The sequence below is a fragment of the Pseudorca crassidens genome, chromosome 18 (assembly GCF_039906515.1).
Source record: "Pseudorca crassidens isolate mPseCra1 chromosome 18, mPseCra1.hap1, whole genome shotgun sequence".
Taxonomy (NCBI): Eukaryota; Metazoa; Chordata; class Mammalia; order Artiodactyla; family Delphinidae; genus Pseudorca; species Pseudorca crassidens.
The window spans coordinates 62265802-62283516 of record NC_090313.1 but is presented as its reverse complement, the minus strand read 5'-3'; the positions used below and the strand labels follow the sequence as shown (position 1 = coordinate 62283516).

At 36.2% G+C, this 17715-nt stretch overlaps 2 protein-coding genes across 14 annotated transcripts in view; one reads left to right on the top strand and one right to left on the bottom strand.

Moving 5' to 3' along the window:
• SETDB2 (SET domain bifurcated histone lysine methyltransferase 2) overlaps nucleotides 1-13314 on the bottom strand; it is an 81127-nt gene extending 67813 nt beyond the window's left edge. For 2 of the 7 annotated variants that reach the window (XM_067713931.1, XM_067713936.1), the window contains exons 1-3: nucleotides 12659-13314; nucleotides 6687-7052; nucleotides 515-640 (exon numbers count right to left, since the gene is read on the bottom strand). In XM_067713931.1, coding sequence (XP_067570032.1) covers nucleotides 515-640; nucleotides 6687-6702 — 142 coding nt within the window. In that variant the 5' untranslated portion in view covers nucleotides 6703-7052; nucleotides 12659-13314. Of the gene's footprint in view, nucleotides 1-514; nucleotides 641-6686; nucleotides 7053-10530; nucleotides 10674-12658 lie in introns of all 7 variants that reach the window. The other 5 variants (XM_067713932.1, XM_067713933.1, XM_067713934.1 and 2 more) reach the window with 5 other exon arrangements.
• A 4-nt stretch (nucleotides 13315-13318) lies between these two features.
• CAB39L (calcium binding protein 39 like) overlaps nucleotides 13319-17715 on the top strand; it is a 100657-nt gene continuing 96260 nt past the window's right edge. For 4 of the 7 annotated variants that reach the window (XM_067713961.1, XM_067713959.1, XM_067713957.1 and 1 more), the window contains exon 1: nucleotides 13319-13468. The gene's annotated coding sequence lies outside the window, so the exon portion shown is untranslated. The remainder of the gene's footprint in view (nucleotides 13469-17715) is intronic. The other 3 variants (XM_067713962.1, XM_067713963.1, XM_067713964.1) reach the window with 2 other exon arrangements.

Here is a 17715-nt window from a genome sequence, read left to right as displayed (position 1 = left end):
AAAAATACTGGGATGACTGAACTGACTGCCTATGTAGAACGCAAGGTTTGCTTTCTGAAGACTACTAAGGCAAGTTCTGTTTAAAGCAGGCAAAATATATTTATATATTTACTTTTATATTAAAGAAAATAAGTTATCTCTGAATGATTGGGTAATACATAATTTCTGTTATATTCTTCTATATGTACCAAATGTTCTACAATGAGTTTTGCAATACATTCCCCAAAAAAAAGATAAAATGAGGGAGAAGAAGGTAGCCTGAGATAAATAGAGATAAATTCAGCAGCTATTATTCAAAGTAACCAGCTTCATCCAGTTTTACAAAATGTCCACAGTATGGTAAAAACAAGTGTTTATAGAAGCAGGACACACACACACACACAAAAAGCAGGTAGAACTGATGTTAGGTTCTTAAAAAACAAAAGAAGCAGCAATACTGGAAACAGAATTATATTATATTATCAGTGGGTAATATTCAGCATTAAATGTACTGAACGTTTTTATTGCTTCATACCTTTATTTGTGGCAGATCCATCTTTGATCTTTCGTTTCAGTGACTGCAGCACATTTTGCACTTGTTCAAATATGAAATCCACTTTCCCATCATCTTCTAGCTCCATCCAGAAAGTTTTCGCATCACCTAAAGAAAAAATAATAGCCTAAGAGCTCAGTAGACATAATTTTCCTAAGGCACATGTTATTAAAAATATACTTGGTTTCTAAATAAAAATCAAAATTTAACTGGCCTATTACTTTCCTTGAAGAAAAAGATTTTGGTCACTGTTTCTTTACAACGACCTACAAGCAAAAAATATGACCTGGGTATCTCACTTATTTCTAATTAAATAATAATTAAAAAATTAAAAAAAATAATTAAAAATATTTTTTTATAATTAAAAAAATGTGTTGAAATGTGATAATTAAATGTGATAATTAAAAAAAAATGTGTTGAAAACTTCAGTGACACTTTTTTTTTTTAACTTTAAATGCCTAAACAATTTATTTTTCTTTCTGTGTAGTGACACTATTTCTTGACTGGAAAACAGCAGGAATGACTTCATTCTAGGGGTGGGAGTGGGTGTATTTATAGACACATTCATTTTAAAAGTTTCAAGGACATAACCTCCATTGAGTATGGAAGTGGAGGGTTCCAGAAGGAAACATCTCAACAATTGTTGAAATAACTAAATGTCTAACAATAATGCTTTAAAAACTATCTTTGATAGTAACTTTTTAATAATTATGTTGACTGAAAGAAAAACGCACAAACAAGTTGCACATTATGTTTTATTTGGCAAACTACTGAGGACCACAGCCTGGGAAACAGCCTCTCAGACAGCTCTGAGGAACTTCTCTGAAGAGGTAAGGGAGGAGCCAGGATATACAGAAGTTTTTTGCTGGGGGGAGTGGGGGCTGGGGGGTGGTGGTAATAAAACATGTAGTCAAACATCAAAAGACTACTGCTAATCACAAAAGACAGACATCTCAGTTTAATGATTTTAGTGCTTTTCTGTGTCTGGGGAGATGCAAGAGTTTGGGCTCATTGAAGTTATTCCTCAGACATGCATCTTAACTATCTAGGACTAGTATCCGGTTTTTCTACACTCTGAATTCCCCTCAGGGCGTGCTGCTGGGGGCAGATGCAGTGGATGATGGCTTGATGGCAGGCAATATTCGCTGTTTACTGAAATGGCAGGTAACATTTTTTGTTCACACTTACAGGAGGCAAAATATGTTTAAAGCTTTTATAGATAAAGTTATATAGATAAGCCAACATTTCAGATGCCCAGCAAGCTAACACCTTAAAAATTTTCTAGCGAAATCATCCTTTCAAAGCTGAAAACAGAAATACGAGAAATGCAATTAAAATAAATTGGCGAAAGTCAAATCTTACACCATGTTTAAAAGTAACAGGGGCTTCCCTGGTGGCGCAGTGGTTGAGAGTCCGCCTTCCGATGCAGGGGACACGGGTTCGTGCCCCAGTCCGGGAAGATCCCACATGCTGCGGAGCGGCTGGGCCCACGAGCCATGGCCGCTGAGCCTGTGCATCCGGAGCCTGTGCTCCACAACGGGAGAGGGGCCACAACAGTGAGAGGCCCTCATACCGCAAAAATAAATAAACAAATAAAAATAAAAGTAACAAAAAATACCTAAAATGTTAAACACAAATTATTTATAAAATATATAAAATTAATGTATAAAATGTTTAAAATGAATAGGGCCTTAAGCAAAGGAGAAACATAACAGTAACTGCACTGTAGAAAGGTCACTTGAGAAGCCATTGGGAGGATTAATGAGCAGACAGCGTAGTAAGTTTACAAAAAATACATTTTCCTTAATATTAAAAATTAAACCCAGAACCTCCAAGTTGGTAATGGAGTGAGATTCTTCAAAAGAGGCTTAGGACTCAGAGTCCCAACTCTCCCTGGCAGTCATCTAACCAAAGGGGGACCTCTGGCTAATTAGGGCTGCTGCTACCATAGAAGCCTCAGGAGGGGTGCTGTTTCCCTGTTAACTCTCTGGCCTGATGTGTACTACACAAGACTAAGCCTACTTTTCCTTTTTCCCCATAGCACAGTTCAGACAAAGGTTTCAACATTTGAAAAAAATGCAATGTGAAAGGACAAAAGGAATGAGAAATTATGTTTTAGAGACAGATAGGGGCTGACATAGCCTTGAGTGCCATGCTAAGCAACTTTATTTTTATATGGAAGTCTATAGGGAGCCACTCAAGAGGTTTAAGCATCTTATTATGTTACTAATTTTGCTTCTAAAAAATCACTAAAGTGGCAGTGGGAAGAGGGACGAGACAAGAATGATTTCTATATTTCTGACTCAGGCAACCATATGTATAATAATGGTATCCACTGCGATAGGGAATAAAGGTAGAGAGACAAGTGAGAAATTCAAGTAGGGTGAGTAAACTGGATGCACAGGCTCCAGGGTAAGATCTGATCCAGATATACAAATTTTGGAGTCAATAGCACACAAATTCTTGCTAAAGCCACAAAATAGATGTGATTAGAGAGAATCTGTAGAATGAGAAGAGGGTCTTCTGTAGAACATCAACATGGAGTGCTTACTAAATACATCGATAATGACCTAGGTATGTGTACATGTATATATCTATATTTCTCCATCCATCACTTGAAGAGCTTCAGGACATTGGTACAGAGAATCTCTGGACACCTTTGAGCCTGTTATCAGCAAACTGTAGTCTATGAACTCCTGGGAGTTCCCAAATCCTTTCAGACAATACGCTAGGTCAAACTATTTTAATAGTAATATCAAGACATTATTTGCCCTTTTCTTCCCTATATTGACATTAACTGATGGTTCAAAAGCACTGGTGAGTAAAAATGTTGGAGCCTTAGTGTGAATCAAGGCAGTTGCACCGAACTACTAGTAAGTCATTATTATTATTTACCACCAATTTCACTTAAGAAGGTCTTTGATAAAGCAACATAAATAATTACCAAAAAAAATAATAATTACCACAGTACAATGGCTGTTTCAAGGAAAAGCACTAGGGAGATTGTTTGAGTTGTAAGCTAAACTAGCTGGGTTTTTTTTTTTTTCATAGAAAACCATTTTTCCTTAAAAGAACCACTAATAAAAATTGTTTTTTTCCAACTTGGGTGTTTGGTACACATTTTCTCAAACATGAATAAAGGGAGCCTATCACTTGAAGGACAAAAGTAACAGCATTTGTTGCTAATGAAAAATTCAAGTTATCAAGTTGAAACTGAAAATTTAGAAAACTTGCATCTGCCATGGTAAGCTTGAGAGCTTCTCAATAACTAATCACTTTTTGATGAGATTGGTAGCAATATTAACAAATGTAATTTTTAAATACTGTATGATTAAATGTGTCAACATTTGGAAAAATCTGCATAATTCATTGAACCAATGTTTTCCAAGTGGCCAATGCATGATGTTATAAAATCATACATGTGTAAAAGGCCCATCAAAGTGCAAGACAAACCAATGGATTTTTAATGTAACAGTGTAAAAAAAAGCTCACTGATAAGAATTCAGATTCCACACTATAACTAACCTTGAAGGAATGACTACTTGTTGAGTTTTGTAGTTGTATCAAAGAAAAATATCCATAATTATCTGAGAGGCTATTAAAATATTCTTCCTTTTTCCAACTTCTTGTCTGTGTGAAGCTTCATTTTCTTTATACATTTACACCAAAGCAACATATCACAACAGACTGAATGCAGAAGGAGATCTGAGAATCTCTCTTCTATTAAGCCAACTATTAAAGAGATTTGTAAAAATATAAAACAATGGTTTTCTCACTAATTATTTTCATTTCAGAAAATAGTTATGTCTCACAAAAATGTAATTTGTTAACATGCTGGGTTTATTATTTTAAAAAAATAAGCCAATTACCATTTTTGAAGCTTCTCAGTTTTCTAATATAGTAAATATGAATAGATATTATCCACATAAACAAAAGCTGTTAGGGGTTTTAAACACTTTTAAGAGTATAAAGTAGTCCTGAGACCAAAAGAAAGTTTGAAACCGCTGGCCTAGATAACTGTCCAGTGAAATTAGTACTACAATCTGTAAACAATCCGCATATTACAAGTATGTTAAAGGGTGGTGAAACTATTCTGTATGATACTGTAGTGGTGTATACATGACATTATGCATTCGTCAAAACCTATAGAACTTGAAAGCACAAAGAGTGAAGCTTAATGTATGCAAATTTTAAAATATCATTTAAGAGATCAGGGATCCCAGGAAGGAATGTATACACAACCTCTCTGAAGGGCTGAGTGGAAAAGGTGCTGACCTAAATAACTTTGGAAATAAATGGACTCTGTAAAACTACAGGCAAAAGGAAGTTGCACAAGCACTGAGGTGTCACACCTGGGAATAAGTTTACAGTACTTCTGATACTGCTATACACATATACTAGAATTGAGCAATTAAATAAATGGATAACAGATAATGGGAATTTATAGATAAGCAAGGAGAGTAAGCTAGAATAATCCATGTGGTAATGGATTAGAGCCAGAAACATCAGTATAAACTCATGTTTAGCTCAATACAGATACAGATGGTTACATATAGAAATATTTATAGATATGTGTATATACAATTATATTTATATATACTTTGCTCTGTCAGCTGAGAGGGCCAGAAGCAAGACAACCCAATAACAAATGAATATACCTACTGCCCAGATCTTAGTTTGTAATACCATTCTCCAATAAAAGGAACCAGGAGGGCTCATTCAAGAAATGGCTCATTCTAGGACTATGCCAATATACAAGATGAGCCTGGAGCATCATATAGTACCAGAAAATAAGGAAGTGCTAAAAACAAAGAACAAAACAAAAACCACCTACATTGATGGGGGTATGTCAAAGAGACAGGAAGCTGACCGAAAGGGCTCCAAATGCCTAATCCTGGGACAATTTGAAGAACAAAATGAAACAGTACTGGCTTATAACCCAAAGTATACAGTAAGTATCCATGAATCCATACTGATGTAAATAAATGATTGAATAAAACATATACTGGGGAAAGGAAACAAATCTCCCTTGCAGAAGAATTCTGAAAAATTAATGTAAATATTCTGTTCTCAAAGAGGAGGAGCATAAATTCATGTTCCTTAAGTATGGGCTACACACAGTGAATTCCTGTCAAAGAGTATAGTTGAGAAAGGGAGAAAAAAAGAGAGTAGTAATTTACAGTGGAGAAGCCACTTAACACTATGTCAGCCAGGTGATCTAGCTCAACAACAGCAGGTGAGAAATCATGTTGGTAACATGCGCCCTTGATATCATTTCATAAAACTGACACTTTACCTCTATGGTCTTCCTCCCCAGAATCCACTACCCCAGTCTAATCGCGAGAAAAACAAAAATCAGTCAAGAAAGTCCAATGAAGGGGCATCTTACAAACACTTGGATACAAAATCTTACAAAAACAAGGGAAGTCTGAGAAACTGTCATATGCAAAAGGACCCTAAGGAGACATAAGTAAATGTAATGTATCCTGGATGGGATCCTGGAATAGAAAAAGACATAAAGTAAGGAAATAAGAATAAACTATGGACTTCAGTTAATTATAATGGGTCAATAATGGTTCATTAATTGTAACAAATGTACCAGCCAAATGTAAGATTTTAATCACAGGCAGAACTGGGTGCAGAGAATATGAGAACTCTCTGTACTATCAATTTTTCTGTAAATCTGTAAGTTTTCTAAAAAGAAGAAAGTGTATTTTTTTTTTTTTTCGGTACACGGGCCTCTCACTGTTGTGGCCTCTCCCGTTGCGGAGCACAGGCTCCGGATGCACAGGCTCAGCGGCCATGGCTCATGGGCCCAGCGGCTCCGTGGCATGTGGGATCCTTCCGGACCGGGGCATGAACCCGTGTCCCCTGCATCGGCAGGCGGACTCTCAACCATTGCGCCACCAGGGAAGCCCAAAGTGTATTTTTAAAAAGTACATTAAGATACTGACTTAGTATTACAGATACACAACTAATTATAAAGACAATCAAAATTGTTGCTACATGAGAGTAAGTCCTATAAATCCTATTAATTCTTTCTAATTCAGAAAAGTTACTTGCACAGAAAAACCTTGAAAATTCCACAATTCAGCTTCATTAAGTAGTCTATATACTTTTAAACATAAAGTTTAACAATGGTTTTTCAACCTACCATTTTTTTCTCCCATCTTTTGGTGTTGTTTACAAACATAAAATTCTTCGAAATTAACTTTATCAAAGAACTGAATCACTTTGATTGTAGAATATAACTGGAATCCAACTGTGGTCTCTATGAAATTTGCAGTACTCAGAGAAAATACATCATTATACCACTCTAAACCAAATATTCTTTGATACTTGAATTTTCAAGTAGAAATTGTGGTTGAAGAAACTTTCAGAAATGATCACTAGTCCAACTTAATGACAAGTCCATGCATCTTCATCAAGTGAATACATATAGTCGTATCAGATCATTGACAATATTATTTTAAAAATAAAAACCAACTCCATCTTTCGGTCCATGAATGCATGAAACATTCTGTAAGGAAAACAATAAGGAATGGTGCATATTGGTAAATAATAAAATATATAAGAAAAAAGAGATTGTTATAACAATAGCGCTATCTTTTAAAACAGCATGAACTATTATGAAAAAAGAATACATATTAACTGGAAAAACATGTAAAATATCAATATTAGGAAAATTACGGAAAAATTAAGAATCATCTACTTAATATGTTAATTAACAGAAAAATTAAGAACTATCTACTTAATATATGTTAATTAATATAAATTAACTCCATTTTATAAAACTTTAAAAAACTTTTTAAATGGGGATAATAATGCTAACTACCTCAAAAGATTGTTGTGAGGTTAAGACTTAATCACCTAGAATACCTGGCACATTACAAAGGACTCAATAAATGCTAGCAATTATTATTATTCTTTCACTATATATACTTTTAAAACAAAATTTGAATTTTAGTATGTATAATTTTTTATAATCTTTCATTGATAATATATCCTGTACTTTCTCTCGTCATTAATGTTTTCCTGTAATATGACTTTTAAGTGGCTGTATAATGTACTTCGGTCAATAATCCATATATTAAATTACACTAAAGAACAATTATTATGTTCTTTAGTGTAATATGAACAATTATAAACAATAATTATGCAATTATTAAAATTTAATAGGTTAATAATTAGTACTATAAACCTGTATAGTGTACATTTAGATTATTTCTATTTTTCCAGTATAATAAATAAGGCTGGAATATATCTTATGCATATCTGATTATTTCCTGAAGATATACACCTAGAGGTAGAACTAAAAGGTCAAAAAGAGATCAGCAATTTTAGTCTCAAGGTGTTAGTCAACATATACATTCTTCTCCCACTGCCACACCAAATCTGCAGAAATGGTAATTTTTTTTGTAATTAAAAATATAAAGTCATGTTGAAAACAAAAAGGGAATTCTCTATAGATTGAGTCTGTGCAACCTCTCTGGGGAAAGGAAACAGATGGGAAGTTGCAGAGATAATGCCAACCACAAACACATCACCACGGCAAAAGGAAGAGTAAATCCTCTCAGAGGAGATGAATACACAACCAAGAACCATCAAACATATGAAGAAAGCTACACCATGAAAAAGACTTAACAAGCCTACCAAACTGATGAACTTATATTAAGGAGGAGAATTAATAGAGCATCCTGAAAATAATTTTAAAGCAAATACTGTATTTAATATCAAAGAGCTAAAGAAGGAAACCTCATCTATGAAAAAACATACAATTTTTTAAAATAACCAATTGGCTATCTTGGATATAAAAACAGTTATTGAATAAACTCAATAGATAGATATAATAGCATAGACTCAGATGAAGAGCCAGTTAGTAAACTGAGAGACCGAGTTGAGTAATTCACTCAGAACACAGAGCAAAGAAAAAAAAGGAGGGATAACTAGAATGAAGAGGCAATAATGACCAAAAAATTCTCAGAACTGGAAAACACATTAGCCTACTAATGTGGCTAGTGTGGGTAAGGGTCCATTGAGTATCAAGCAAGATAAACTTTTTAATACATACCACTAGACAAACCATGGATAAACTTCAGAATATCAAGAAGAAAGACAAAGTCTTAGAAACTTTCAGAAAATCTAGATTATCTAAAAGGAATGTTTATTAGACTGGTACTCAGACTTCTCATCAGAAATGCCAGATGCAAAGTGTTAAGGGAAAATAAGTCTGAATCCAGAATACTATTTCAGCCAAGGTATCTTTCAACGTGGGGGTTGGGGGGAAGGCTTTTACAGACACTCAAAGACTTTGAAAGAAATAAAGAAGTACTTCATGAATAAAAACTAACGTAGAAGGAAGTACTGAGGTAAAAGAAGCAAAAGTGAGCAAATAAATGAGTAAAACACATTAATGCTAGATAATTACAGATTAAAAATGGGTTTTAATGACGAAACCAAATTGCTGGAAGATATAACCATAGGAAATTTACATTCTTTTCTGAAGGAGGGATGGAAGAGGATTCTTGCAAGATCTGAGAAAATAAAGTAGAAGCATACTAAGTTCTTCGTAGGGAGGATATCAATACAAACGAAATGCAGACTTTGTTAGGAAAATATAAATTTAATAATTGTGTTAAAAATGTAAAAGTAGGGACTTCCCTGGTGGTCCAGTGGTAAAGAATCCGCCTTACAATACAGGGGACGTGGGTTCGATCCCTGGTCATAAAACTAAGATCCCACATGCCGCAGGGCAACTAAGCCCTCTCCCCGCAGCTACTCAGCTCAACTAGAGCCCGCGCACCCTCAAGCGTGCAAGCCACAGCTAAAGAAGCCCGCGCAAGACAACGAAGGGCCCGCGCGCCGCAACTAAGACCGACGCAGCCAAAAATAAATAAAATTTAAAAATAATAAATAAATCTTTAGAAAAAAATGTAAAAGTAATCTATGAAAAAGAAAACAGAACAAAGAAAACCTCAATTAAAACCTTGGGGCAAACCTCAATTAAAATGAGAAATGGAAAAATATAAGATATAAAGGATACAATGGGAAGCAAGGTAAATAAGAGGACAAGAAAAAGGCCAATTATGTTAATAATCACAAAAAAGGTTAATGTGTTCAGTCTCACTTATTAAAGGACAGACTCTCAGATTAAATTGCAAGCAAAACCTAGCTATATTTTAAAATAAGGGACCCACTTAAATCTCACAAAATGTCATCAAAAGGTTGAAATGAAGGGATGTGAAAAAGAGACATACCAGCAAATACAAGAAGAAACATTCATATCAAACAAAATAGAAGTTAATATGAAAACCAATAAAAGAGACAAATATTTTACACTGACAGAACAATTCACCATGAATATCTAATTGAACTTATTGACTACCAACTAGGCTCAAGAAAAAAAGAAAAAAAAAAATTAGAGGGATAAGTACGAAAAGGAAATTAAAACAATTAAAGATCTTACCAGAGCTGCATGCCACACATCCCCATCTCTCACTCCCAGTATACCAGGTCCAAAAAGTTTTATAGAAGAATTCTACAAAACTTTCAAGGAATGGATAATTTCCATAGTATACAAACTGTTCAAGAGCAGAAAAAATATGGGCGGCTACTCAACATTTTTTTGAGGTTACTGTAACCTTGACGCATAAGAAAAGAAACTCAAGGCCAAACGCACTTCTTGGTATAGAAGCAAATATAGTAAGTAAAAACATGCAGCAGTAGAGTAAAAGTATGTTACCAAAGTATGGTTTATACCAGGAATACCCAAAAAGTTTAGCATTGTAAAGTTACTCAATGTAAATTTCTACATTAACAGATAAATAGAGGAAAACTATCATCTTAAATACAGAAAGACACACAAAAGAATTTCAATAAAAGTCAACAACTATTCTGGGGTGGGCCGGGGGCCGTGGGGGGGGGGCGGTGGGGAAGACAAGGACTCTTGCAAACTAGGAATAAAAGAGAATTTCTTTAACCCGATAAAGACTACCTACCAAAACAAAGAAGTAAATATCATATTCAATGAGGAAACATCAGAAGCATTTTTGTTACAGTCAGGCACCAGATGGGGACACTTGCCACCAATGGAAGTTTGGTACTGGAAGTCTTAGAGAAATACAGTAAAATAAAAAGAGACCTAAAGATTGTAAAGAAGAGAAAAATCTATCTGTAGAATAAATAATTGACAACTAACAAACTTAAAATTTTAACTTAAAGTTAAAAGCCAACCAAAGAGTTGGGAGAAAATGTCTGTAACATTTTTTAACAATGGTAACAAAAAGTGGACAGAGCCACAGACTCTAAAGAAATTTTTAAAAACTATACAGGATACACAGTAACCAGGATGCAAAAAGAACTCAAATCATTAGGAAAAAGATAATTCAATAGAAAAATGGGCGATTTAAAAAAAGAAATTATAGAAACATATATATTACAGGTCAATAAACATATGAATAGATACTGCAGTTTTACTGGTAATCAGAGAATGAAAAAAATTTTTAAATGAGTATAATTTTCATCCATCAGATGGACAAAAAGTACAAAGATAGTATCTCATGTTGATCTAGATTGTAGGGAAATTGAACTGTCATACTTTGTAGGATGGGTAAATTAGTAGAAGTATTTTGGAGGCAAATTTGGCAATGCCTATTAAAAATGTTCATAACTTAAAACCAAGCAATTCCACTTTTAGGTATATATTCTTGAGAAACAGCACATGTGCACAGCAAAACAAATAAGAGGATATCCCTGCAGCACTGTTTGAAAGGTGAAAAACTGAACAACCTAATGTCCATCAGGAGGAGAATGGTAAATAAAATGCGCTACATAGTACATATCAAACAAAATATAATTTAACATGAAAATGAGACAAAGATAAATATTTTACATTAACAGAACAATTCAGTCATACATTGGAACACTATCGAGCAGGTGAAAGAAACGAGCTGTAAATAACATAACAAGCTATAAAATAACACGTTTACATTGCAAAAACACTGTCAAGTGAATAAAATTACAAAATTATATAGTATGATACCACTTCGATTTTTAAGAATTACAAATGCATATATGCACCTACAGAGAATATGTAAGTGTAAAAAAGGACTTGAAGGCTCTGCATCAAAGTCTTGAGTGTGGAATGGGAGAAGGGGGTAGGTAATGGATTGTGGATTGTGCTCTGTATCTGTAAGGTTCTAATTTCATAAAAGGAGAATGTAAAAATGCACTAATTTAAAAATTAAGTATATAACTTTCAAAAAGGGACTGTCCATTTTAAAGCCTTCTGGAGCATATTGCCAAACTGCCTTCCAGAAATGTTCTACCAATTTATACTTCCACCTGTAGCATATAAGCACACTCAGTAATAGCTTCGTTTTAAAGAAAGCTCTCACCAGTGTTGTTCATACCTTCTGAAAATTTAAAAGTAACTGAACTTACAAAATTAAAACATGTTTACTGAAGAAAATTTGCAAAATATAGTAAAGCACAAAGAAAATTTAAATCACTCATAATCTCATCATCCAGAGACAACCAGTGTTATTTGAGAGTGTAACAGGATTTTAAAATTTGCTCATATTTTTCCCCTTCTTTTTCATTTTGGCAGAAAAATAGTCTGTTTCGCTTCATTTTATGGTTCCTTTTCGTTTTTACAAATAGGCTCTTAGGAAACTGACCATTTCCTGTTATGTTTTAATTGTGATGACAGTAATGAACATTTATTGCATATAAAACATGTGACAGGCAGGCTTCTAAATACTTCACATGTTCGTATTAATGTGCCTAACAATCATGTGGGATAAATTAGCATGCCCGTTTTTCTCACAAGGAAGCTAAAGCCGCCACACTGTAAGTGGCAGAGAGCAACTAAGGAACCAAGCAGTCTGATTTTTGAGCCCGTTTTTTGATTATTTCAATCTACCGCCTCATTAATACATGCAGAGCTCACTGCAGGTTTCCACGTGCCGAAGAGCACAATTACATACTGTTCCTTATTTAACTACCTGTTGGGGATAATTTCTTATTGGATTGTGGTTAACGAGAGTCAGGAGCTCTTAGGATCTGACCTCAAGTCCGTGATCTTGGGTAGATGATTTTACTTATTTAGGGTTTGTGTGGTCTTACCTGTGAAATGGGTCAGTGGTTAAACCATCAAATTCTGCTTCTGGATTTTGGACTGCAGTCCACTCCCCGCAGCCCTTTTTACAGCCTCAGGTTCCCCAGGTGCTTAGGAATCACCTCACATGAAGATGTGCACCGGGTGACAAGAGACTGGAATGCGGGCTGAGAACTCAGAGCGCCCGCAGTCCCTTCTCCAGCCCGGGACTGCACGTGGGTGAAAGAAGGGAGGTGACAAGGGCTGGGATCCACGCGGCCGAGAGCTCCGCCGCGTTCCCGGGTGCTGGGCCGAAAGAGCCGTCGGGAGGGCCAACCACGACCGTGCCTCGGTTACACCGGCTCGACTGCGGTTTCCACGCCTCCCGCTCCGTTGGCGAGGCTGGGTTCCCCCGCCGGTCGGACTCCTCTCCCACTGCACGCCACCGAGACCCCACGGACCCAGGTACCCTCTGGCCGGGAAGTACTTCACCATTTACTAGACCTCACCTCAACAAAAACAGTCCCGCCTCGCTTCAGCAGGGACAGAGGACCGCCCAAACCCTAACGGCCAGGCCTAACGCGAACCCAAAATGGGAGGAGTCGGACACTGAAGGTTCCCACCACCTGGCCCGGAGCCCATTGGCTGCACACCCACTGGGTCCACGCCTCAGAACTTCCGCGCGCGTACCGTCGGCAACGCGGGAGCGCCGGAGCGCGCCGTCTCCCGATTGGCTGTCAGAACTCTCGGGTTGTCTCGCGCTCTCTGGCTGGACCAATGGGGATATCCGCAGTCGAGAGGACGGCATCGCTGGAGTGGTGGCTCAGCTGTTTCCTCTGGTAGGTGGTTGGAGCCATCTTGGGTGTGTCTGGGACGGGGCTGCTTGGCGGTTGAAAGCGTACTTAGCAGCTCAAGATGTAGAGGTGTTCTGAGGGAGCAGTGGAGGAGAGGAAGGGCCTGAGGAAACAGACCTGGCGCCTTCTTACTTCCCTGAAAGGGAAAGGTTTTCCTGGTCTGAGTCTCAGCCCTGGCTAGGAAGAGCGATAAATGGTGGCGGTGATGGGGAGCGCAGGCTTTGGTTGGTTTGCTATTGTCGGGGCTTGGCGAGGACTCTGATGCCTTAACAGTGATACCTTGGGTTCCAGGGAACTATTCCAATAATCTTTGTCTCGAAAAGATTCTGACCATCAACCCTCTTTACTGACAAAGGAGGTTGGCTGATGGACTGCCTGATTCAGAAAGGAACAAGGCTGGTAATGGAAGGGGACAGGGGGAGATACCTCACGACTGTCCTCAGATTCGAAAGAGACGTCTTCATTTTCTGTCGTTTGCAAGGGAGTGACTGCTAAAGTGTTTGCCCTACTCGGTAGTTAACCTCTGACTAAGGCCCTCTTTTGGTAGTAGTGAGCGTCAGGTTCTGCGTTAGGGCAGTTTTATTCATTAAGTGTACAGCCAGCATTCCTGCAGTGGTCTTTTTTTAAAAGCAAGAAAGTAGTTGATCTTTGCAGAAACAGTGGAAATGAAGGAAGAATTTTGTCAAATTTTGGTTTTCCTTGTTACAATCTGCTAAAGATTTAGGAATCTCCGGGTTTGCCTTGGCATCCTTGGTTGCTTCGTCATGGGTAGGGAGAGGTTTTTGTAAGAAAAAGCATCTTAACTTCTCAGCTCTTTGGGGATGGGAGGAGGGAGACAGGAATTACCTCCTTTTCCTCCTTATTATTTTAAAAAATCGAAGTAGAATGCACGCATGGTCATTCATTTGAGGGGAAATTTTATCGGATCTGAAAACCTAGCTAAAAGGTTAATATTTTGTGATTAACTTCAGCAGTTTTGACACTCATGAGAAGAAAGCAAAGACACTTATTGCCTTGAGTTTAGTTTTCATTTATCCAAGGTTAACTGGTAACCCAACTCAAAAGTACCATGGCAGGAGTACCAAAGAGAACAGCAGTAAAATAATAATTGAAAATTAATTTTCTTTTACAATTTTACTTTTTATTCATGAGTCTTAAAAACTTAAATTGCAAGAGTTCAGTATCAGTAATTTAGTGGTGAGTTGATGGCTAGGTACTATGTACATAAGGAATGTTGGTGTCTGCGGAGAGTTTTGGAACCAACCCTGGGCGGATTTCCAGGGAGGACTGTATAGGCTATCAAAGTAAAGTTGGTGAGAATTCCCTGGCGGTCCAGTGGTTAGGACTCTGTGCTTCCACTGCAGGGGGCACGGGTTCAGTCCCTGTTTGGGGAACTAAGATCCCGCAAGCTGTGCAGTGCAGCCAAAAAAAAAAGTAAGCGATTGGTGGCTAACAAACAGCGATAACACAAAGGAGCTGCTCAGTAAATGTTTGCAAAAACTTTTGGATAGCGTTCACATATCATAGTTACTGGCATACATTCAAAAGTGTAATTGTTGATTGAATACATTTAAAACATACAGTAATTGGGAGGTATGGATATATACATTTTTTTAGCCTAACTGAAACATAATTTTTTAACCTGCTTTCTGGAAAACTTGACCTTCAATTTGTTTGAACTAAATTTATTTGTTGCTTCCACTTTATACATGTGAGTAATAATGAGGACAGGTTCATAAATCTTTTGTGAGGTCTGTTTATGAGATCCTACTATAAGGAAATTTAGATAATGAAAATGAACCCTCAAGTAATAATGCTGTAGTTGCATTTTTTCTTGAAAGCGTACAATCTCAGTAAATGATACCAAACATTAGTGCCTTCGATCTCTTCTGCTGAAGAAAATTTATTGCTTTTCTATTTTCTTTTTTTTGTTTTATTTTTTTTATACAGCAGGTTCTTATTAGTTATCCATTTTATACATTTAGTGTATATATATCAATCCCAATCTATTTTCTTTTTAACACAACTTAAAGTCAAAATACTACGTTTACTATATTGCGTAAATATGTTCTGTATGTAATTTTAAAATAACAAATTAGGTAACTGTCTTCAGATTTTTCTTTGAAGAATACAGTTCTCTAGATTTCATAATATATAACCTGAAGATCTGTAGAAATTTTTTAAAATATCACTTTTGCATGAACAATGTTAAGTAACTAAGTAAAAGTCATTTAACTTAGATTGATATGTTAGAGATTATTTTTTTTTGCAATCTCATATATACAAATTTAGATTTTTCCCCCATTATCAAGTGACGCACCGTTTAATTATAAAAGAAAAAATTTGATGATACCTTTTAAATGAATATGTTTTGTGACAGAATGTTTATTAGAATCTCTTTATCTAATAGAGCATAAAAAAGTCAATAAAAACTGCTCTCAGAACCTGTTTGGAATTCTTGTGTTTGGTACTTAAAAAATTCAAAAGATTTTATGAGTGAAGGTTTTAGAGTGATTATAAGCACTTCTTTTTTATTATTATTAAAGTATAGTTGACTTATTATATTATTTTCAGGTGTAAACCACAGTAATTCAATATTTTTATAGATTACACATCATACAAAGTTATTATAAAATATTGACTGTATTTGTTATTGAACCAAACTTGAGTCTGGTCACCTGCCATGCAGCAAAGCCTATTTATTGACACTGGGTATGGTGAAGGAAAGTACACCATTTATTGTAGGGCCCAGGAAGGAGTATGGGCAGCTCATGCTCAAAAGACCCAAACTCCTGGATGGTTTTCAGGGGATCAGTTTTAAAAGCAACATTTGGGGGTGAGAGCTGCAAGATTCATGACTTTCTTCTGATTGCTTGGTGGTGAGGTAGCAGGATGACATTTCAGGAATCTCAATCATCAATCTTCTGGCTCCAACCAGTCTGGGGTCTAGTGCTTGAGAATGTAGTCACTGTCCTCCACCTGGGTGAGTGGGGGGCCTTAGTTCCTGACAAAGATATCTGTCAGATTGTTATGTATATCCCTTGAGGAGGAACTAGGATTCTGCTTTATTGCCGAATTACTGCCATTATTTTTCTTGTTTAACTGCTTTTCCTTTGTTTCTGCATTCTCTCATTTCCCTAATTAGTAACTGCCTGTGCCTGCTCTTTGGAACTCAGGGAAAGCCTGGAAGACTAGAGACATTTTTTACAAACAAAAAATGGGGGAAATGGAGGGGCTTTTGTACACAGGAGGACCCCCCCCCCCAGGACCTGTTTGATTTCAGTACCCCCTTTAGTTTGATATTCTTCTATCTTGAGAGGAACAGGTGTGGGACAAGAAATGGAATAAAGTTTTGGATAGAGAGGTTAATAATAAACTCAGCAGAGGAACTCAGTTTTAGGGGGACTCAGTTGCATATTCCCTGTGCTGTATATTACATTCTTGTAACTTTTTAATTTTATACCTAGTAGCTTGTACCTCTTAATCCCCTTCACCTACTTTGCCCCTTCCCCTACGCCCCTCCCCTTTGGTAGCCACTAGTTTGTTCTTTGTATCTTTGAGTCTGTTTCTGCTTTGTTATATTTGTTCCTTTGTTTTATTTTTTAGATTCCACATATAAGTAACAATACAAGCACCTCTTTATTTAAAAAAAAAATTAAAATGTGATAGGTTTTCCCCTCGTACTAAATTGCATATAATAATCATTCCTCTTTTTAAATTTATTTTTGAAGTACCAGAAATACCTTGCTGGGCCTCGTAAATAATTTTGACCATACAAATGTCACTTTGGGGGAACATTTTGAGATTTTCAGAAATATTTCTATATTCCTCCTTAATTTGGTGTGTTTCACCATTATTTTTCTGGTATTCAACCAATAAGGTCCATTATGGGAATAAATTAAATGATGTGACTGAAAATAAAAAATGACTTAAAACTATATAAAGATCATCCTACTGCATAGCACAGGGAACTATAGTCAATATCCTGAGATAAACTGTAATGGAAAAGAATATAATAAATGTATATATGTATAACTGAATCACTTTGTGGTACTGTAGAAATTAACCCAACATTGTAAATCAACTATACTTCATTTTTATTTTTTAAGAAGATTTATTATTTATTTATTTAATTTATTTTTGGCTGCATTGGGTCTTAGTTGCGGCACACGGGATCTTCTTTGAGGTATGCGGGATCTTTCCTTGCAGTGTGCAGGCTTCTTTCTAGTTGT